This window comes from Rhinopithecus bieti, unplaced genomic scaffold, assembly GCF_001698545.2.
Source record: "Rhinopithecus bieti isolate Rb0 unplaced genomic scaffold, ASM169854v2 scaffold_40368, whole genome shotgun sequence".
Lineage (NCBI taxonomy): Eukaryota > Metazoa > Chordata > Mammalia > Primates > Cercopithecidae > Rhinopithecus > Rhinopithecus bieti.
Window position 1 is genome coordinate 3,653,983 of NW_016817546.1, and position 22,229 is coordinate 3,676,211.

The following is a 22,229-nucleotide window of genomic DNA, read 5'->3' on the forward strand; positions in this document are numbered from 1 at the left end:
CCTCCTCCCAGACTCCTCTACCTGGAATTTCTGAATTGTTCTGTTTACTGAAAGCCAACAAAGCATACATCATAAGACTGAGAAGGAATCCTGAGCATCTCTTCTGAATGGTGACACCTGTCCAGCGAGCAGAGAGCCCAGCCAAAGTTCTCCAAAGCGGAAATGGAAGGGGAGCTGCTACCATTCCGGGGTGCGGCTCTACAACGCACGGCATTGCATCAGTGCAAACACAGAATGATTTTCGCTCAAGGACAATCAGCAAACCGAGGCCCAAACAAGCAGCCCCCGGCTCCCTCAGCACGTGCTTCCTGCACAGACATTTCAGACAAGACCAAACCTCCCCGACAGTGCTCTGGGCAAAACCGGAAAATGCTGAATCTTAATCAATGGTGAACACAGCGAGGTACAAGCTAGACGCCCGTGTCTCCCGCAGATGGGAAAACAGCGAAAACAGTCAGCCTGGGGCAGGTCTGGGCTGTGAGCAGGCTCAAGCGAGAGGTGTTGCCTGGCTGAAACCCACCACCCACCACCCCGTCCATCACAGTCATTCCAAGTTTACCTCAGGCTGGCTCTTTTTTGAGGTCTTCTGCTTTGAAAAAATGTAGAGGGTCTAATTCCAGATCAGACAAAACCACCCCAAAATATCGTCTCCTCTGTTTTCATTCCCGCGGATGCGTGCCCCCAAGCGGCATCTCCCCTAGGAGGGCAGCAGCTGCATCCAGTCCTGGGGCTGAAGGGAGGACTCACCTGCCTTCGTGGGGGCGTCTGCTCGTTAAAAAAGCCACAGTCTAGTTTATTAGGGATCACCAGACGCTCTAAGGATCTGGCACGGCGGCTTTTTCATTAGGGAGTGTCACTGCAGGACGTCAGAAGCAATTGGTGAATGAGATGAGTCCCATCAGATTCGAGTTTTGAGGCAGCGAGTCCATTAGTTCTATTAGGGCGTTTTCATCTCAGCGAAAGAGGCTGAATTATTCACGAGTGCCTCTTCCCCTAAAAGCTCGGGAAGTGCAGTTCCGTGCTGCAACCTGGCAAGGCTGACTCCTGGTGCATGGGGTTGGGGTGTAGCCTAAGGTGTGGGGGGGGTCCTGCCAGTCCCTCAGGCCTGCCCTTGCTGCCTCCACCATCCCCACGTGCCAGAAACATAAACCCTTGCGCCCACAGGTTGAAGGGGGCAGGTCTTGCTCTTTGGTATCTGAGTGCAGGACACAGAGCCTGTGGTTTCCACACATCACTCAAATCTGAACTGTGTCTGCAGCAGGAGAGCCAGGGGCCCAGTGGTATGGGACCACCACCCACAGCCAAGGGGGTCTGGAGAGGTCTCTGCTCAACACATGCAGATGCTCCTTGTCTCCTCTGGGGACACACCCCAGATTGGCATTTCTGATACTGTCAGTACCTATAAATGGCAGGAAAGTCCCAGAACCTGCTATTTGGACTCCACACTGCCACTTGCTCGAGGGAGGGACACAGGAGCCCTTCTCCACAGCACATGTCCTGACCTGGGGTTTGGGAAACGCTTTGAGACCATGCCAAACCAGGCTGAGCTCTGGGATGAGGCTAAGTGCTGAGCCCCAACCCCAGGGTCATGACCCCCGGGGTCACTGTGTGTCACAGGATGCCAGCAAAGTCCCAGCGTGATATCATCTTCCGGCTGAGAAAGCGCGCCAGTGAATGTGGGATTTTGAATGGAGGCGGAACCGTCTCCCCCACGACAAATGAGCAAACAGTGGTAGCTGCCACGGGGGAAGGTGGGGGACGGGAAATCAGTACCCCAGACACAGTGTGGAAGATAAATAAAGTGGGAGGCTGGGAGACGACGTGGAGTCTGGAGGTGTCTGGCTGCGGGTGACTAGCTGGGAAGGCCTCGGCAATTGAAATGGTTTGTCCCCAAAGGCCCAAGCCCACTCTGTCAGTTCCCCACACGTCGCCCTGGTCGGGGGGGCCTGTGTCTCACTACTGGGTGGTGGCTGCAGCCTAATGTGCTCCGAATGAGGCCCTCTCCTTCCCTGGGTCCACTGCTCCTCTCTGTCCCTCTCTGTCTCAGCACCTGCCCATCAGTGGTCAAGCTTGTGGACGTGGCTTCTGACATCCTTTCCTCAGGCCCTGTACCCTTTAATTCTCTCTCCATGCAGTTCCTGGAGCTCAGCCGTCCTGCACCTTTCCTGGACACTGTCTGGTCTCCTTGCATTAGCCTCTCTCTTCCCTGTCTTACTCCCTGCTACCAGGCTTCCTTCCTAGAGCAGATCTGTGACCCCTGCCCTGCTCAAACACATAGATGGCTCCCCAGTGCCCTCTGAGTTCATCCGAGCCCCGTTGCTAGGCATTCGAGGCCCCCCACCAACATCCCCCTCTACAGCCTGCCTCTCTTTATTCTCCATCATGTCCCTGATGGCCCAGGCTGGGTAACTGTTGCTTCCTGTTTTCTGTGCACACTTCTGAGCTGCAGCTCAGGCTGTTGTATCGACTGAAATGTGCTTCCCAGCCTCTGTGGTGAATCCTGTCCAGCCTTCAAGGTCCAGATCCAAGCCCCTGCTGCCTTCTCCACGAAGCCTTCCTGGCTCTCGGCTGGCTGTGGCCCCTCCTTTCTCAAACCCCAAAGGCTCTCTGGGCTTCTCCTAGGATGTGCTTTGCCTTCTGGAGATCATTGGAGCTATTTGAGACTTGGGGTACATGGAAGTATTGCTCCCAATCCTTCGCTCCTCTGTACTCATGCCCTTTGCCATGTGACTTCATAGCTCCTCCCACTGGTGGGGGCAATATATTTCCAGCCCCTTGACTTTGGGCTGGTTCATGAGACTGACTTTGGTCAAAAGTGTGTGAGCAGAGGTGACAGCGCTCCGATCCCAACCACAGGCCTTAAGAGACCCTGCACGTTTCTGCTTTTCCTCTGGTACTTTTGCCATGGGAAGGACATGCCTGGGATAGGCCCCAGTTAAGGACGGGAAGATGGAGGACATGGGGATTCAACTTGCAGCCTGGAGACAAACCCAGCCGAGCCAGCTTAGACGAGCTGCCTGGTCAACCAGCAGACACAGGAGCAAGGAAGAGATGCCGATTGCTGTGTGGCACTGAGTTTTGGAGCTGTTTGTTATGCAGCATTTGGTGGACAGCTGATTGGCACAGCGTCCTACGTCGATTCCTCGCCTGGGAGCTGCATGGGGGCAGGGCACATGCCTCGAACGCCTCTGCCCTGTGAGAGGGCCAGGCCTAAGTAACTGAAAGAACCATCCAATAGGCATGTTTAGTGGCATGCTTGGAGTGATGAGGTGCCCTACTAGGAGTGGCCCCCAGCCTGTTAACAAACAAAGACCCGAGCCCTTAGAGGTTATCTCCAGAGCCCCCACAACAGACACCCAAGTGACCCCCTGGATAGCCAAGGGGTAGGATGGTCAGAGCCTGTGGGCACCAGAATTGGGGCTGAGAGCCTAGAGGGTGAGCTTCAGAGCTTCCCTTGGGGCCGGGCAGGCCACCTGGAAACGAAGGTTCTCATGCACAGTGTTCCCAGGGGATGGACAACATGCTAAGGCTGTGGGGTTCTGAGGGCTGTGAGTGGGCTGGAAGGCTCTCACTTGGTCACACTGGACAATTTACTTGGTCCCTCCTGGGGCCAGGCCCTTGGAGCTGGCTGGTCTGTACCCGTGGGCAGGCCTTTTGAACTGGCAGGTCTGCACCTGGGATTTTTCTGCCTGCTCTTCGGACCTCACCCCTTCCCTTCTGAGGACTGAGGCTGCCCCAGGCTCCCTGAGGATGCAGTTCAGGTACATGTTTCATTTCACTGATGAAATTTCCTGGGATGAGTGGTGTGTATTTGTCAGCATGTGTTACACCATGCCTACATACATCATAATACAAACATTTCACCCAGGAAAAGCATTTGCAAGCCCGAGTTCAGATTTAACTATTTTAAGCAAAATCTTATCTACCAAAATTTCAGTAGGATCAAAGAGTTGGCCATGTCTTTAGAGCTTCCTGTAAGGAGCAGGACCTCCCAGGAGGCACTGAAGGCGTGGCACAGATCACTCTGAGCATCTAGGTCTATGGTCCCCGTCAGAGGCGCTAAGGCTGGTGATGGCCTGGGGCGGGGGCAGAGAGAGAAAAGCCACATGGAAATACATTGCCATCCCCATGCCCACTGCCTGGTGCATTGACAACGACCCCCAAAGCACTGTCACCAGGTGTCCGGGTCCAAATAGAGAGGCCTCCTGGCCTGACCGCCAAGATGCAGCAATGCATACCAGCGACCTCCTGCCAGAAGCCGTGCCGATTCCCCAAACAGTCCCAAGGCACGGGGAGGCTGCTGCCCGTGGGCACCAGGCAGCCCTGACATTTTACTTCCTAGGGTTGGAGGCTGCACCAAGAACACGCATCCCCTGCGTTACAGGTGAGGGAGAGGCAGCCCAGGGGAAGGAACGGGTCTCCCCGAGAGCACCCTGTGGGGCCCTAAGCCTGGCATCTTGATGCCACATCCCGCTGGGGCATGGTCTCTTGCCAGGTGAATGTGCCCGGTTTGTTAATTCACCAACGGAGAAACACATCAGAAAGATGCCACTAATCAAGTCATATCAATACTGCACACTCCCAAGCAGGCATTAACCTTCAAATGAGCCTGAGGAGCTCTGTGAGTTCCAGATCAGCTCAAACCCACAGGCAAAGGGGGAACGGATGGGCTCGCCACGTCCTGTACTCTAATAACAGAAGCAGCACAAGCCGGCGACCACAGGAAGGCGTCTCCCGCACTGCCTGATGAGTGAAGCTTTAACGGTAGATTTGGCTGAGAGCTTGGCAGTCGTCAAAAGCCCATTTGCTCAAATCAAAGCAAACTTCTGGCAGATCAACACATACAATTAACCTGACTTCACATTTTCCATCAGGACGTTGCACAGTGTCCTGTGGGGGTAGGCACAGAGGGTGACAAGCAGAGCCTGGGGGTCTCAGGGGGCTTTGGCTTCACAGAAAACACCAGCACACCCTGCTCGGCAAGGGTGCAGTCCTCCCACCCACTCCTTGGCCTTCGGCTTGCTGGGTTTTAGGGAGAATGAAGACTCATTACCTGTAAAACTGGAGCTGTCTTTTGGGACTCCCATACCGAGTACTTCGGACAGCAATGGAGGAAAGAGAAAAAGGAGAAAGGGAGAGAAGAGAGAGAGTCCATAGTTGGCATCAACCCCAGCAGGTGCAGGTCAGAAAGCACCACCAACGTCCCGTGCCCCCGGGCCCCCACCAGCTGCCTGCTCAGGGCAGTCTGTGAGGATGCACGCCGGGTGCCAAACGTTCTGCAGCAGCGCCACCCGGTGGCCATGGGCAGAGAGCCGGAGCCAGTTTTCTGGACACCAAGGGCTCCTTCCATGCCAGGCCCTGTTTTCCGTGGTGAACCTCCGGGTGAGGGTTGGTTTGGATTGCACGTGCTTCAGGACTTGCTTTGCAATATGCTTGTGGGCAATGGCTCAAAACCCTCCAACCCAGATGTGCAGAGAGCCCGCATGCTGGCAAGCCCGCACGTGCCTGCTGGGCTCTTTTTAGGACAGACACTGCCTTTCCCTGTGGCTGTCACAGACATGGGCTCTGGCTCATGCCCCAATGATTATCTGGAAAGGTCTGGCTGCCCAAGACCAATGGGCTGCTGGGGTACTGCCTGTGCCTGCATCTTTCATGGGTTCTGTGCTCTGTCCCCAGAGGCTCAGCTCTCACTGAACGCCCTCTGCAGCTAGCACTGCCGTTCAGCGCTGTCTATGGTGCAGACAGAAACACCCAGGGCCGCAAGCGGAAGTGAGTTCCACAAGGAGGTGGTCAGGGTGCCCTGGGAACATCTGGTTGTCCCCACTCCCTCCGGTGTTGGGAAACCGGTAGACGTGGTTCCCCAAAGGCCTACAAGGCCGTGATCCTCGCTCAGGGGAAACTGGCGGGGCCACAGGGCCCGTGGGAGGAACAGAATGCTGGGGTCGGCCCTGCACTCACTGTCGGGCCTCTCTGTTAAGCTCAAGCGAGATATTTCGGAAGGGTCAGGGACAAGAAAGGAGTCTACTCTGGCTCAAACCCCCTGGAAAAGTTTTGCTTTTTCTTTCCTACTTGGGTTTTAAAGCCCCTGCTCCTTTCTTGGAGAAAACGCTCACCGGCGTGCACCTCGAAACCCGTGGAAGGCAGAAGCCTGTGGGCCCTGCTTGGGCCCTTCCTCCTCCAGAGGGGAGGACAGTGGCCTTGGGAACCCCTCCTGGAGGCAGGACTGACCCTGGGAGGGGCCTGAGTGAGGGGGTGGGAGGTCACCTGTAGATCATCCCGGGGGAGCCCGTCTGCCGCAGGGAGAGCCGAGCTGGGGAGCCCGTCGTTGATTCTGGATACATGGAGCCAGCCTTACTTGTTCAGACCTGCTGGATTTTTTACAGTGGGAAAATTCTGGAAGAAAAGCAAAATAAGGGAGGGGAAGAGGGTGGTGGTTATAAAAGATCAACCAGGTTCGGCCAGGAGACTCTAGGATCACAAAGGCCTAGGAGACTGTCTGGGTTCAGGGTATCGGGGAGTCCCTCAGCAGACAGACAGACAGACAGGCAGACAGACAGCAGGCAGGCAGGCCCATGGGCTCAGGAGGGACTGGAGAGCAGGTGACAACTGTGAGAAGGGTCTCCACAGTTCATCACTCCACATTCCTACCCTACATGTCATGGGGGTCCTTCCACACCAGCCCAGCTGTTGTTCTGAAGCCATAGGTATAGGTTCTGCTGCTCACATGGTGCAGAAGAGACCGCCCAGGGGGCATCTGTGCACTTTCTGAGCTCCTGAGTGCACTGCTGTCCCCCAGGGTCATCGCTGACACTGTCCCTTGCCCTTACTCGAGCCCAGTGCAGCTTCCTGGTGCTGCCACTGAGCTCCTAAGTCAGGCAGCTTGTCAGATGCCACTGATGTCCCCAGCTCCTGGGATTCCTGCCCCTGGGCAGCCCCTGCCCTGGAGTGTGGGCTGGACCTAGCAAGCCGCTTCTAACCAGCAGAACATGGCAAAGGTAATGGCAAGACTGTCACTTCTGTCTTGCTACAGACTGTCCGTCCTGGCTGTGGTGTTGGAGAGGCCCATGGGGCAGGAACTGAGGGCAGCCTCCGGCCCACAGCTGGTGAGAAGCTGAGCCCTCGGCCGAACAGCCCAAGGAAAGGAGTCCTTCAAACGAACAAGGGAGCCTGGAGGTGGATCCTTTCCTACCAGAGGTTTCCAAGGCGAGCCCAGTCCTGGCCAGCACCTTGACTGCAGCTCAGCAGTCCCAAAACAGCAGACCCAGCCCTGCCCTGCCCCAACACCTGACCCACAGGAACCAGGAGATCACGTTCTGGGCGGTTTGAAGATGCAGGGTTTGTGAAGAGCTGTTACAGCAGCATTGATAATGAGCACGGCTGCCAATATCCAGCCGTCCACCCACCTCTCCGGCTTCCACCCTTGGGCTGAGCCACTGCTGTCTTTCACCTGAACTCCTGGGTCCCCTCCCAGTGGCTCCCCCGACCGCCTCCTGAACCCTCTCAGCCTTGCATGCCTTGCTCCACCCGGCTGGCTGCTGGCTTGGGGCTTCTATTTCCAAAGCGAATCTGGTCCCATCCTCTTTCCTCCCTCTCCCAGGCACTGCCCCCCAGGACCCTACGCTCTGCCACCTGGCCCTCAGCCCAGGCCCCTGGCCTTCCCAGCAGGCTGAGCTCACACTGTCTGTGGACCCTTGTACTTGCGGCTCCTTCTACTGACTGCACCCTTGCTGCAGTGTTTCTTAGCGCCATGAGCCCTGACTGTGAGGCTCACGGGACCCTGCCACTCCCTAGCCCACACCATGCCCTTGCTGCCTGCACACGGGTCTGTGGTGCTCCAGTTCCCTCTCTGGGGGGGTGCGTTCCAGGAGGGCAGTGGTTCTGTGGGTCTTGCTTGCTGCCGCACCCCCACGCCTGGAACAGGGCTCGGCTTCTGGAAGGACAAAGGACCCCTGATCCAAAATAATGTGGTCCTGCACCCATGGGCAAAGGGATAGCCTGGGCTCAAAACATAGCCCCGCCCGTCCACAGCAACCCATGAAATTGGTGGCAAACCTGACACTTAGCCAAGTGGTGGATTGGCTTTGTTTTTCCCCCTCTTCTTTTTCCCCAGAACAGTGACCTCCTGTCACCAGGGAGCCGGCTTCCTTGGAAGAAAAGCAAAGTAAGGGAGGCGATTCACAAACAGCCTCTGTCCCTGGGGTCCAGGCAACGCAGGTCTAGGTCTCCCTAATCACCGAGGTCTCCTCTGAGTGAGCGACGTGCGCCCATGTGCGGACCTGCTGGTAAAATGGGACCAGCCTGGAATACCAGCACTTTGGGAGGCCGAGGCAGGAGGATCACTTGGGCACAGGAGTTCGAGAGCAGCCTGGGCAACATAGAGACTTTTTTTTGTAGAGACTTGGTCTCCACAAAAAAATAAAAAAAATAGCTGGGCGTGGTGGTGCATGTCTATAATCCCAGTTACTCAGGAGGCTGAGATGGGAGGATCGCTTGAGCCTGGGAGGTCGAGGCTGCAGTGAGCCACGATCGTACTCCAGCCTGGGCGATCCTGTTTCAAGTAAACCAAAATGAAAACCAAAAACAAAGATAGAAGATGCAGAGAAGATCCAGCACCATGCTAACCTCAGAGGAAGTGGTGGGGCTTGGTGACGAGCCCCTGGAGTTTTATTCTTAAAGACCCTCATTCAGGCCAGGCATGGTGGATCACGCCTGTAATCCCAGAGCTTTGAGAGGCCAAGGCTGGTTACCTGGCTTTGGGGTGACTGAATCCCTGCAGTACTGGGGGGCTAGAGGGGCCTCAAGGGCAGCCTCTCTTTGAGCCCATTAGCAGCTCACACATTTTGCTCTTAGATGACTCAGAGGCAGGAAATCAAATCATCTCACTAAAGTCGTTAAAAAACCGTCGTTAAACTCCTAAAGATGCTATGCTTTTGATCAGAGGACAGTGCATTTCTTCATGCACGGAACACTGGCTGAGCCCTACTGCTGTGGGAGGCTGCCCCTATAAGCAGTGGAATTCCTGCCCCCAGGCTCCCCTGAGTAGCTGAGGGACGTGGACAGGAAACCAAGGCTGCGGAGTGGAGGGTTCTGCTGAGAGCAGAGTCGTCTCCACAGCCCATCCCCAGGGAGCCCTCATGGAGGCTGCATAAGCAAATATGGCCCATAGGAGGCAGGATGTCCTCACACAGGCTTGCAGAAGGGGATGGGCGCTGGGATGCCTGTGCCTTTAACAGGGTGTGTAGCCCACCCCACATCTCACTCTCTCTTGGGTCTAGCTGCTGAGCTAACTTCCAGAATTCTGGAATCACAAACTCAACTTGGGTTGGAAACAGTGCAGGGACTGAGTCACTGGTTCCATGAATGTGGGGTAGGGTCCAAGAATCTGCATTTCTCATAAGTCCCGGGTAATGCTGATGCTGCAGGCCCAGGGACCACGCTTTGAAGACCCCTGGCCTGGAAGCAAGGTCGAGGGCCAGGAGTCTAAGCAGGCCAGAGCCAGCCTGCTGCCTGTTTTTGTAAATAAAGTTTTATTGGAACACCTCCATGTCCGTTTGTTTATGAATCCTCTCAGGCTGCTTTTCAGCTCCAAGGGCAGGGCTGAGGAGCTGCAACAGACTGGCTGGCTGGCAAAGCCTAAATTATTTACCATCCGGTCCTTTACAGAAAGAGTCTGTGGGTACCTGCTCTACGCCATCCTCTCTCCCAGGCTCGGGACACCTCGCAGCTCCTCCCTTCCCACCCCACCCTCCGCTGCCACTGCTGCTTCCCAGACCCCTGAGAAAACACAAGCAACCAGAAGCCACCTTCCCCAGACAGGGACGCGATCCGTGCTCAAAGCCGCCTTCCTTCCTTCCTGTGGCTACCCAGTGAACCGGCTCCACAGTGTCCATGGCCACGTGGCCGCCCCCAGCCCCACACCCACTCAATCCCATTCCTCCTTCTTCAGGAGGCATTGCCAGCTGCACCCAATGAGTTATTTCTCTCATCTCCAAAGAAAACAAAAAGCACAGTTTCTGTTTGTGTGTGTGTGTGTGTTTTTTTTTGAGACAGAGTCTCACTCTGTCGCCCAGGCTGGAGTGCAGTGGCATGCTCTCGGCTCACTGCAACCTCTGCCTCCCGGGTTCAAGTGATTCTCATGCCTCAGCCTCCCGAGTAGCTGGGATTACAGACGTGCGCCACCATGCCTCGCTAATTTTTGTATTTTTAGTAGAGACGGGGTTTCACCATGTTGGCCAGGCTGGTCTTGAACTCCCGACCTCAAGTGATCCGCCCGCCTCAGCCTCTCTAAGTGCTGGGATTACAGGCATGAGCCATTTTAGGCATTTGGCCTAAAAGCACAGTTTCTTAGACCCACTTTCTTTTCCACTGTTTCTCGCCTTCCATTCACAAGAAAATTCCTCAAAAAGTTTTCCTTCAATTGTCTGTGATTCCTCTCCTTCTTCCAGCTCATAAACTGTCTCCAATCAGCCTCTGCCCTCACCACTCCATGGGAGCAGCACTTGCCAAGGTCGCGGTAACCTCTTCATTGCTAGGTCCAGTGGTGCCCATCCTATCAGGGCGACAGAGGTGCTGCCTGCAGCTTCCCCAGCTCCCGGGACTCCATGCCCCCCTCCCATTCCTCCGGCCACCCCTTTTCAGTCTCCTGGGATTCTTCCTGCTCCTCTCTGTCCTCCAGTGGCTGCCCTTGTTCAGGCCTTGAACCTCTTCTTTTCCATCCCCATGAAACCCCTCAGATTCTTGCCCATCTCATGGCTCTGAACTCTGTCGTTATGCTGCAGACTCCACCCTGTGAACCCCAGAGCTGTTTATTCCCTGCCTGTGTGGCTCAGTTATGAGGGTGAGGAATGTGTGCCTCGGATTCCCGAGTCAGACACTGAGCTCCCGACTGCCCTCACCCCCAGCCCAGTTCTTCCCAGGGTGGTCTCAGCTGAGTAAAGAGCTCCCCACCCTCCCAGGTGTCAGTCCCACCCCCGGGAGTCACCCTGATTCCTCCCTTCTTCCCATGTCCCGCCTCCCACATCCAATCCAGCCCTGGGCCAGGGGCCCGTGCCTCTCCCTGTCTTCTCCCAGGCCCAGGCCGCCACTGGCTCTCGTGCTGCTCCTCCCAGCGTTCCCTGCGCCCACCTCCACCCCAACTGGCTGACTCTATGCAGCCAGGGTGATCCTCCCAGAACATAAGTCAGATTATGTCATTGCTTTGCTCCAAACCTTCCAACGGCTTCCATTCCATTCAGAGCCAAAGTCCAATCTCAACAGTCGGTCCACAACCTTTCTAGCCACATCCCCCTGCTGAGTCCCTCACACACTGGCCCCTGCCACACTGTCTCCCTGGGGGTGTGTGAACCCAGCAGACAGATTCACTCCCACCTCAGGGCTTCATGCACTCCCCCTCCTCCTGCCCGAATTCAACTTCTGACCACCACGGTCTGCCTGAGCCCCCTCCCACGTTTGCCTCTTTACGCCAAGGTCACCTTCTCATGGAGGTCTTCCCTGGACACCTCCCTCACATTGCAGTCCCCGTCTCCCCCATGCTCCCTGGTCCCTCCCCTGGGCTGTTTCTCCCCAGTGCCTGTCACCTGCTCACAGGCCTTCTCCTCCACCTACTTGTCTCGTTTATGCCGTCTGCCCACCAAGATGCCGGCTTCGGGAAAGCAGGGAGTATTGTCTGCTGGTTCCCAGCTGTGCCTGGCACCTAGTAGACACGGAACAGGTTATTTGTTGAGTGAACGAATGAGTGGGTGGATGCCTCTGTGACCCAGCCTGCTGAAGGCTGGAGCAGAGAGAGCACTGGAGAGGCAGCTGGGGCTCGCGGTCTGCGTTACTGCAGGTAGCATGGCCCACGGCGCTGGGGACGGGCTCGCATATGGAACAAGGGCAGCTTTCTCCGGAGGGTGCAATGCCTGCTGTGTCCAGTGGGGGTGCTCAGGGCAGCTCCAGGTGCAGGGACAAGTGGCACCGCTGGTCACTCTGGGGGAGGCGTCCCTAGGAGGCCACCTGTTCCACTCCCCACCCTCTGGACTCCGAGAAGTGTTGACCCGAGGCCAGGCTGTATCTGTGCTAGCAGCCACAGGCGGGAACTGTGCGCCGTTTGATGGCCACGTTACAAGGAACTGCGGGCCACGAGCACAGCCTCTGTGTCAATCCTCACCAGGGTTCCACCACCTTTGCCACCTCACAGGGGAGGAGGGGATGGTGAGATTTCCCCACAGCCCCTGCTTTGCATTTCAGGATGTAAGACACACAGAGGCAGAGCCCAGAGTCCACCTTCTCGAGTTGCAGACGCCACTGTCCAATCAGGAGCGACTGTATCTGCCAAGCAGCCAATCCCTGTGGAGCCAACATCCTAAGGGGGATGCTGTGAGTTCCAGGCTGGTGCAGTGGCTCCTTCAGCACAGAGGGAGGCAGACACGGCTAAGCTGGGTGGCCCTGGGCTCCCTGACACCGCCAGGACTTGGGAGAACAGGCTTCAGAAACCGCTTGCCAACACACCAGACCCAAGAGGGGAGCCTAGCAGCTGATGGGGTGCAGGGCCCAGGGTCCACGCAGGGAGCCCACAGGCTAGGTCTCTCCCATCAGCTCCACTTCCACTTGGTCTGTGTGTGACCTGGAGCAAATCTTCTGGATTTAGATTTGGAGAAACTGAAGCATGGAGCATTTCCACAGGCCTGCCCAACTTCTCATGGAGCAAAGAGAAGCAAGATGTGAAAATGCTTGGAGCCCAGGAAGGAATCCGGTCATTAAATCCCAGCTCTTCCCCTTTATGTGGTTGGCTGACAAAGACAGGGGACCTAGGAAGGTCGGTAGGCTCCCTCTGTGGGCATTTTCTTTCTTCCTACCAACTTACTACTTTGAAAACTTTCAAACCTCATAAAAGTGGAAATAATTAGAATAGCAATAAACACCCATATACTCTTCATCCCAATCACACACCAATTGTTAACCTCTTGTCTCACTTGTATGCATTCCCGCTCCTCTCCTTCCCTTTTCCTCTCTCTCCACGCACATACGCACACACATGCACATGCATACATGCACAGGTATACACATGCACACACACCCACATGCACACACATGCACACATGCAATGCACATGCACACATATGTACACATGTACACACCCACACGCACGCACACACATGTGCACACACCCACATGCACACACATGCACACATACAGGCACACATGCAATGCACATGCACACGCACACATATGTACACATGCACACACACCCACACGCACACACACACCCACACGCACGCACACACCCACACGCACACATGCGCACACACCTACATGCGCACACATTTTCTCCGAACTGTCTGAAAGTGTGTTGCAATCCCCTGAGCTCCACCCCTCAATATCTCAGCACTCATCTGAGAGTTTTGTCTTAACCACACCACCAGCACTGTACCTAAGATACTTAGTTCAATATTGCCTGATCCTCTATTGGGTGTTCCTAATTATTCCAAAATAACTCCTACAGCTTTACAAAAATCTGGGATCCATTCAAGGCTCACAAATGGTGTTGGTTATTTCTCTCTCATCTCTCTCAACCTAGAAACAACCCCCCATTTTTTTCGTTTTTGTTTTTTATGACACTGACCTTTTTTGAAAAGTTCAGGTCATCTGTCCTGCAGACAGTCCTTCAGTTTGGATTTGTCTGACTGCAGTTTCGGGATTCAATTTAGCTGAACCTTTCTGGGGAGGTCTTGTCCTTCTCATGCATCCAGGAAGGGGCGAACAAGCGCGTTTGCCCATCGAGGACGAGACCAGGTCTGGTCATTTGGTTAAGGTGGTGTCTGCCAGGGTACAGCTCTTTCTTTCTTTTCTTTCTTTTCCTTCCCTTCCTTCCCTTTCCTTCCTTTCCTTCCCTTTCTTTTCTCTTCTTTTGTTTTGTTTTCTTTCTTTTTCTTTGACGGAGTCTTGCTCTGTCGCTCAGGCTGGAGTGCAGTGGCATGATCTCGGCTCACTGCAACCTCTGCCTCCTGGGTTCAAGCAATTCTCCTGCCTCAGCCTCCCAAGTAGCTGGGACTACAGGTGTGTGCCACCATGCCCAGCTAATTCTTGTATTTTTAGTACAGATGGGGTTTCACCATGTTGGCCAGGATGGTCTCGATCTCTTGACCTCATGATCTGCCCACCTCGGCCTCCCAAAGTGCTGGGATTATAGGCACGAGGCACTGCACCTGGCCACAGCTCTTTCTTTTTTTTCATGATTAACCAGAAATCACAGGGAGGGTTCTTGAAGGTTGTGTGAATATTCGGTTCCCCTATGACCCCCAAGTGGAGGTGTTTTCAAAACTGTAGTTTTTCTAGAAAGGCCAAATATGTTGCCAGTTTGGGCTCTGAATGCAGAGTTGGTGAGAGGACAGGAAGCTGAGTTTATTTAAACACAGAAAGGAATCCTGCGGGTCTTGAACTGTCATCAAAGCCACAGCCCCAGGAAGGCATCACTGGTGAGACTCTTTCAGGGACTGATGGAAGGCCCACAGCACCCCTTTATGGGACTCTGGCTCCTGGGGCAAGCCTGGGTCATGAGATTTAGGGCGAGCAGTTTCCTCCCCATGCTGCCCCATGCCCCTCTCTCTTTCTTTCCTTTTTGAGACAGGGTCTTGCTCTGTTCCCCAGGCTGGAGTGCAGTGGCATGATCACGGCTCACTGCAGCCCCGACCCATGGGGCTCAAGGGATCCCTCCACCTCAGCCTCCCAATGAGCTGGGATCACAGATGTGCGTGGCCGAGCCTGGCTAATTATTATTATTATTATTATTATTATTATTTTTATAGAGATGAGGCTTTACTCTGCAGCCCAGGCTGGTCTCAAACTCTTGGGCTCAAACTATCCTCCCGCCTCAGTCTCCCAAAGGGTTGAGATCATAGGCGTGAGCCACTGCATCCGGCCCAGGCTGGCAGTTTTTTGGAAAAGGTGGACCCATACATGAGTCTAGGCAAGGGCACACAAGGAAGAGCAGCCCCAGACTAAATGGATAAATGGAGCAAAACTCCCTGGGGCACAGCCAACCAAGGCAAGGGCCTCTCTTGGAGCCTCAGTTTCCTCATCTGCAGAATGGGAGGCCTGGGACCACAATTTCTCTGTTGATGCTAATGGTAAATGACTATTATTTTGGGGCCAAATGTGCCCTTGGGGGTCAGAGTAGGAGCTCTGGGGGCACTGTCTCTGATTCCTTCAACCTCAGCGTCAAAGATGGAATCTGTACCCTGCCAGAGCCACTTGAACTGCTTGCATGAGCTGGGAAGAAGTCAGTGCACCCAGGTAAGAGGAAATAAATGAATGGCTTAAGCCAAGAAACCACAAGGGAAGGTCAGGACTGAGCCCAGGAGTCAAGGACAGAGACACAAAATAATCAAAGACACTTTCTGATTTGACCTGGTATGGGGACAACCTGTTACGGTTACCCACATGTTCTGGTTGAGGGAGCTGGCACCTGATTTACATAGGGAGGGCATGAGGGTATGGGAGGTGGAGTTACTGACCCCCAATGCCTCACTTCTCCCAGCATCCATGTCCTTTGCTGTGTGACTTTGCCGCCTCTCCCAACACACACACACACACCTACACACACATACAAACGTACCCACTCACAGACATACACACACGTACACACACACACACATACCTACACACACAAACACACAGACATCTACACACAAACATATGTACACGCCTACACACATACATACATATACACATACACACAAACACACATACACCCCTATACATGTACATACATATACACACACATCACACATACCTACACACATACACAGATACATACACATACACACATACCTACATACGTGCACACATATAGACATACACATATATGTACACACATATACACACATATGCACACATACACACATATACACAAATACGCAAAAAGACAGACGTACATATGCACACAAACACACACACACACACACACACACATCAGAGGGGTGAACTCCCGGCCTTGCCCTCCTGTGCAGCCATGTGACTTGCTTTGGTAACTGGAAGGTGAGCAGATGCCTCAGTCACAGGAGACTTGCCCCTGAGCCTCTGCCATCATCATGGGACACACATGCCCCAGTCCACCCTGCTACATACACAAGAGCCACTCCACCTAGACCAGACAACCCCAGCTTCTCTGTGACGTGGAACCAGCAGCTGCCCCATGAGTACATGATAAATAAATGCTTGCTGTAGCCGCCAGCAGCATCATTATACAGAATTCACCTTAGCGCTGAACCCCAGGGCTCCAGGGAGCAAGTTCTGCTTTGCTTTAATCTCCAGGGTCATACTTATAAACACTGAATTAGAAGTCCGGTGGGTACCTGGAAACCTACTTCCAGGTCCTGCAAAAGGCAGTATCTGTCTCTTTATTGTAGATTCTGGAGTACAAAACATTTGAGCTGGCTGGAACTTTCCTTTAGTGAGAAGTCTTGATCCAAAGTCAGTACTTTGAGGCTGGAGAGGATCTGTCTCTAAGCTGAAATCTTACCATTGCGGACTGCACATGCTCCTATCTTCTTTGGGAGCTGGTTGATGACATTATTCCAACCTCTTTGGGTGACTGAGGTGATCAGTCTGGGCTCCTAGGAAGGAGGTTAGGCCCTCACTGGTTTGGATCTGGGCTTTGGAGTTGGGGCTGACTGGAGTCCTCACTCTGCCATGTGCTGGTCTATGACTTTGGGCAATTCGCTCAGGCTTCCCTGTGTTAGTTTCTCCATCTGTAAAATGGGATGATAATGAGGGAGGACTCAGTGTGCTAACAGGTAGGGGTGTGCCGTGGGAGCCGCAGGAGCTGGGACTAGCTTGTGCCCTGCCCTGATGTCACATCAGGCACAGATGCAGGGAAGGCTCTGGCCCCAGGTCTGGGAGTGCCTCCTGGGGAGTCACTGACCACAGCTGCTTCCTGGACATCTGTGCCATCTGCATGACGGCAGGTAAAGCTGCTCTTGTACGGTGCACCCTGGGCTTACTGGGAAAATCAGTGTTTGAGGGTCCTCAGCCTTGCTACAACATCTGCTCTTCTGGCTGCTGGTCTCCTTGGCTGTCAGGAGGCTTCTCTGTCTTTTCCACTTTCCCAGAAAAGGTTCATCTTTTTTTTTTTTTTTTTTTGAGATGGAGTCTCTTCAATTGCCCAGGCTGGAGTGCAGTGGTGCGATCTTGGCTCACTGCAGCCTCTGCCTCCTGGGTTCAAGCAATTCTGCCTCAGCCTCCTGAGTAGCTGGGACTACAGGTGCACACCGCCACACCCAGCTAATTTTTTTGTATTTTTAGTAGAGATGGGGTTTCACCATGTTGGCCAGGATGATCTTGATCTCTTGACCTTGTGATCCGCCCGCCTCAGCCTCTATAAAAGTGAAGGCTCATCTTTTATAGATGTGACCAGCCATGCCCAAGTGTGAGCCCCCACCTCAGGGTGTCATGGCGGGACCTGTGGCGCTTAGGCTTTCTGTGGCTGCATCCAAATTCTGAATCATCCTGAAGCTCAAAGCTTCCAGAAGACTGGTCTGCAGATCCCTGAGGTCTTAAGAATGATCACCTTGTATTCCTTATCTGTCTGCCAGGCGACTCAGACTCACAGCTTTCAAAAGGCCAACCCTAATACAATGGGGACAGTGGACACCAGGAGGCGGGGTCCCTGGAGGCCATCCTGGAGGTCAGTGACGCAACACCAACAATGGACTCTCCCCCAGATTCATATCTGTACCCATATCCCGTAAGACTGCTGGGGGTCAGCTCCTCCCGGCAGGGAGCTTCATCTCTTTCCCTCATGGATGTGCCCCCGCACCCAGAGCGGCCACCAGCATGTGGTAATGCCCAGTGAACATCGCCGAAGGGATGGAGAGAGTGGGGCTGTTCCGGGCTGGGTGTGATGTCCTGGGTGTCTTCCGGAAGGCCTCGGGGCAAGGACTCCAGCACCTGCTTGTTGAACTGATGTTATTTTGTACGTTGCTTCTGGAACCCTGGAGGTCCCCCACGCCATGCCACTGAAGTATCTGCCGTGACTACTGTGTAACACAAAACCATGTTCTGTTTGTTCTGCAGGCCAGAGCCTGGAGGAGCCATGGCGGTGACTGTGCTTCCAGTGGAGACAGGAAGAGGTGTGCAACTGCTCAAAACCGCATGACACAGAAGGGCACTTACACAACACACACTTCCTCTCTCACCCAGAAGCAGGCGCCCAACAGGAGCCCATTCCTTCCCTGAGCGGGATCTGATGGCAGAGGGTCGATGCTGCAATAAAGGCAGGTGCTGACTCTGAGTTCACTAGGGGTCATGACCCTAGGGGGTCGTCAGCCTGGGGGGTCATGCTGGGGGCCTGGCAGAAAGGCCCGCTTATCATAAGGAAGCCCCAGAGGGTGGGCAGGGGTTGGGAGGTCAACATAACCCAGTTCCCCGACAGCTCCATCCAGACTTTGGCTCAGATGCAGCCAAAGAAATGCAACAAGAACTGTGCAAACCTTACTAGAGATTGGAGATCCCAGTCAGGATTCCCTGTGTTTCTCACGGAGAAACCTCAGTCTCTCCTCCAATCTCCTGAGGCCTGAGCCAAGGGGACCAGTGGCACAGTGACAGATATCACATGGTTCAGGCAACAGCAGAAGCATCAGGACCTAACCACGGTGCCCAAGGTCATGACTGCCAAATGGGGCCTTTGATGGTACATCACGTCAACGCCTCAGTAACAATTTTCAAGAAGATCACAGGCTAGAAATTTCAATCTCTTCAAAGCAATGTTCAATTCCTGTTCTCCGATTACAAACACCACAGGTCTAGACTGCAAGAACAGTTCACATTCACATCTAATCAATGCTGCAATGAACAAAAAATAGACCACAGCCAAAAAATTCACGTGCCTGCCCTAGCTCCATCCTGCCTCTCAGTGACCACAGGTGGAAGGTACGGTGCCGTGCAGGGCCGCTCACCTGGTACTGGGTGGCGGGGACCCCCAGCACAGCATAGACAGCGTGACTGGCAGTGAGTCAGGGCTGCCGCAGGCTGCTCACTCAGTAGCTGGCTGGGCCTGTCCCCTGCAGAGGCAGCAGGAGCCCTCAATGGTTCGGAGTCCCCATAGCTGCCCGCCCAGGTCCCCGGCCTCCTCCCTTCAGCCACACACACACACACACACACACACACACAAATGTGTCCCCCAGGAGGCTTACAGCCTCCTCCCTCCATGACCACACCCTGCACCCATATCCTGCCCAGGGGAAGTGGAGGAGGCAAGCGAGAGGGGATGCAGGAAGCCATCACCAAGAAGCCCTTTGCCCTCCCCTCCGGGACAGTGACCTCAGGGCTGTGCAAGGGGCTGCAGGGTGGGGAAGGGGTCTGAGGGGTCTTCATCCCCCACCACTGCCCTGTGCTCAGCCCGAAGGATGAGGGGAGAGAGGAGGGACTGGGGACCCATACCATCCACGTTCAAGGCAGGGGCCTTCGCGCCTTCCACTCAGAGATGGGAATCCCCAGGCCAAGGCTTCCCGGGAGAGAGCAGACAAGATGGGCAGGGCTCTCCCCCTGCAGAGGGACAGAGGTGGCCCCAGGGGCTCTCCATCTCCCGGTGTCTCCCTCAACATCGCCCCAGGGATGAAAGCAGAAGCCAGTGGAGAATGTGCAGCAGTCAGACATCTCTGCTGGGTGCCAGGCCCACTCTGCCCAGCAGCAGCAACAGGAAGCAGTGACGGGCTGGGCTGTATTGGGCAGAGTGTCTTTGGGGTCAGCTCACCCCAGGCTGAGGCCAATCCCGAGGGGGGCACGTGGGGCTCAGGGGCTCAGGCTGGCACAATTAACCCTGGACATTATGGGGGCACCTAAGCCCTGCTCAGGGAGCTGGGGTTGCCCACCCATCAGATAGAAAACCCATCCTGAAAAACTGGATCCCCTGAGCACCCCAGGTACCTGCTCCTGAACGGGAACAACCGGAGACAAGGCCATTTTCCGAGCACTCAGGGGAATGCCAGGTCACACATCTGCTGCAAAGCCTTGGGACCACAGCACCCAACAGGAAGTTGGTGCAGTGCGTGCCAGAGCCATGCACTGTCGCCGCAGGGCCAAGAAGGCATGGGGTGCTGGGGCGTGGCCTTTGCTCTCAGGCATGCCTAGCGCGTGACCCAGGTGGGAGGGCCCGACACCCCGAACTTCCTGGCTGAGCAGCGGCCAGATGCAGCAGGAGGCAGGTGGAGGACAGGGAGCAGGTAGCTGTGAGGAGGCAGCCCGGGCCTGTCCCCTAGCAGCCCCTCCGGAGTAGGAGTCAGACCTTCCCTGTCGGCCCAGGAGCCCCTTTCTCAGGGCAGGGGGTTCTGGTGATGTCGAAGAGCTCCCCTCACTGCTGCCGACTGTGTGCCGGAATCGGCCATGTGCCAGGATCAGCTGCCCACCTTTTACCTGAGTTCCCTCATCTGATCTTCCCTGCTGCCCTGGGAAGGGGTACTGCTGTCCCCCATGCCACAGGTGACAACACGGAGGGTCCGAGAACCCTGGACTCAGGGCTGGCTGACTCCAAAGTGCATTCTGAGCTGTGTACTGCTGAGAAGCCGAGGGCAGTCTCTGCCACTCCATCTCTCGTCTCTCTGCCAGGACACAGAGGGGGCAGCCACTTTGAGGGGACAGGTGGCCCTGGGGAGGATGGGCCAGAGGTAAGAGCACCCTCTGCGGGGGTCTTTCTCCCTCCCTGTGGCCTCTCCCTGCTCTGCCATTCCTTCCTGGGGAGGCCCCTCCTCCCTCCCATGCCAGCTGCTGAGCCTGGGGCCAGGCTCTCTGGTGACTCATTCTGGGGAGAGCCCAAGCTCTTCGGGGTGCCAAGCAAAGGGAGGACTTGGGTGGAACGTGCCATCTCCCGTGGTGCCGGCCACCTGCACTGTGTTGAGTCCCTTGTCCCAGGCCACCCCCGTGTGATTCCAGGAGGGAGGCTGGCACCCCCTCTCCTGGCGTGGGCACACAGCTCTGAAGCCTACACCAGGGGAGCTGCTGTGTGTTCCCGGCAGGATAAAGATAAAGACCGTGGTTAGGGGAGGTAGAAAGAGGAAAAGGAAGGGAAAATAAAATAGTCTGGGTGCTCAGAAAGAAAGCAGAGGTGTTGAGAGATAAACAGGAGGGAGAAGGGAGAAGGAGGAAGGCGAACAAATGGGAAAATGAAAAGAGCGAGGCGCCATGAGGAGAGCTGGGGGACAGCGACCCATGTTGAGCCAGCTCTGGGCCTTGCCCCCAGCCCTGGCCGCGACATGGTTTTTACAGATGGGGAAATCGAGGCCCAAGAATATTAAAGAACATCCAAGGTCGCTTGGTGAAATTAGTGGCAAAGCCGGAACCACAGCCTCGGTGTGTCCAGCTCTAAATCGGGGTTCTTTCCTCACACACACCTTGACCTGCCGCCCTGGAGCCCCCCATGGACCTCTGGCTCTGGACAAGTGACCTCTACTGCCTCCCAGAGCCAGAGAACAGCCGTTATCCTCGTGGCCCCCAGCACGGAGATGTTGCCCGGACTCTGTGGGTCTCCAAACACAGACTGTATTCACGGCTGTCACAGACCACAGCTGCGGATGCTGCATCTCACAAGCAAAGGTAAAAGTTGGAAGCTGTGAAAGTAACCTCACTGGCTGCTTTGCAGTTTCAGACACAGTGAACCAGCCCTCAAACCTCAGCTTCATTCCTGGCTCTTAAAAACAAATTGTATTTTCAGATACTTGCCAACTCTTTCTTAAAAAAGTTTCTTTGGACCAGGAAGGCAGGTGACTGGTAAATGCTGAGTGGCAGTTAGAGATACTTCATTTAAAAGACACTATTGGCTGGGTGCGGTGGCTCACACCTGGAGCTGGAGGCCAAGGTGGGAGGACTGCTTGAGGTGAGGAGTTTGAGACCAGTCTGGGCAACACAGTGAGACCCAATCTCTAACACAAAATTTAAAAATTAGCCAGGAGGCTGGGCGTGGTGTCTCACGCCTGTAATGCCAGAAAGTTGGGAGGCTGAGGCGGGTGGATCACCTGAGGTCAGGAGTTCGAGACCAGCCTGACCAACATGGTGAAACCCTGTCTCTACTAAAAATACAAAAATTAGCTGGGCATGGTGGTGGGTGCCTGTAATTCCAGCTACTCAAGAGGCTGAGGCATGAGAATCACTTGAACCCAGGAGGCAGAGGTTGCAGTGAGCCTAGATTATGCCATTGCACTCCAGCCTGGGCAACAAGAGTGACACTTTCCATCTCAAAAAAAAAAAAAAAAAAAATT

The 22,229-nt window shown here is 54.9% G+C and overlaps 1 protein-coding gene across 9 annotated transcripts in view; it reads right to left on the reverse strand.

Moving 5' to 3' along the window:
• KCNAB2 (potassium voltage-gated channel subfamily A regulatory beta subunit 2) overlaps positions 1-22,229 on the reverse strand; it is a 113,552-nt gene that overhangs the window by 61,195 nt on the left and 30,128 nt on the right. For 3 of the 9 annotated variants that reach the window (XM_017856023.1, XM_017856020.1, XM_017856018.1), the window contains exons 2-3: positions 6,265-6,393; positions 5,054-5,095 (exon numbers count right to left, since the gene is read on the reverse strand). In XM_017856023.1, the coding sequence (XP_017711512.1) occupies positions 5,054-5,095; positions 6,265-6,341 (119 nt within the window). In that variant the 5' untranslated portion in view covers positions 6,342-6,393. Of the gene's footprint in view, positions 1-5,053; positions 5,096-6,264; positions 6,394-19,905; positions 20,310-22,229 lie in introns of those variants that run through there. The other 6 variants (XM_017856026.1, XM_017856022.1, XM_017856024.1 and 3 more) reach the window with 5 other exon arrangements.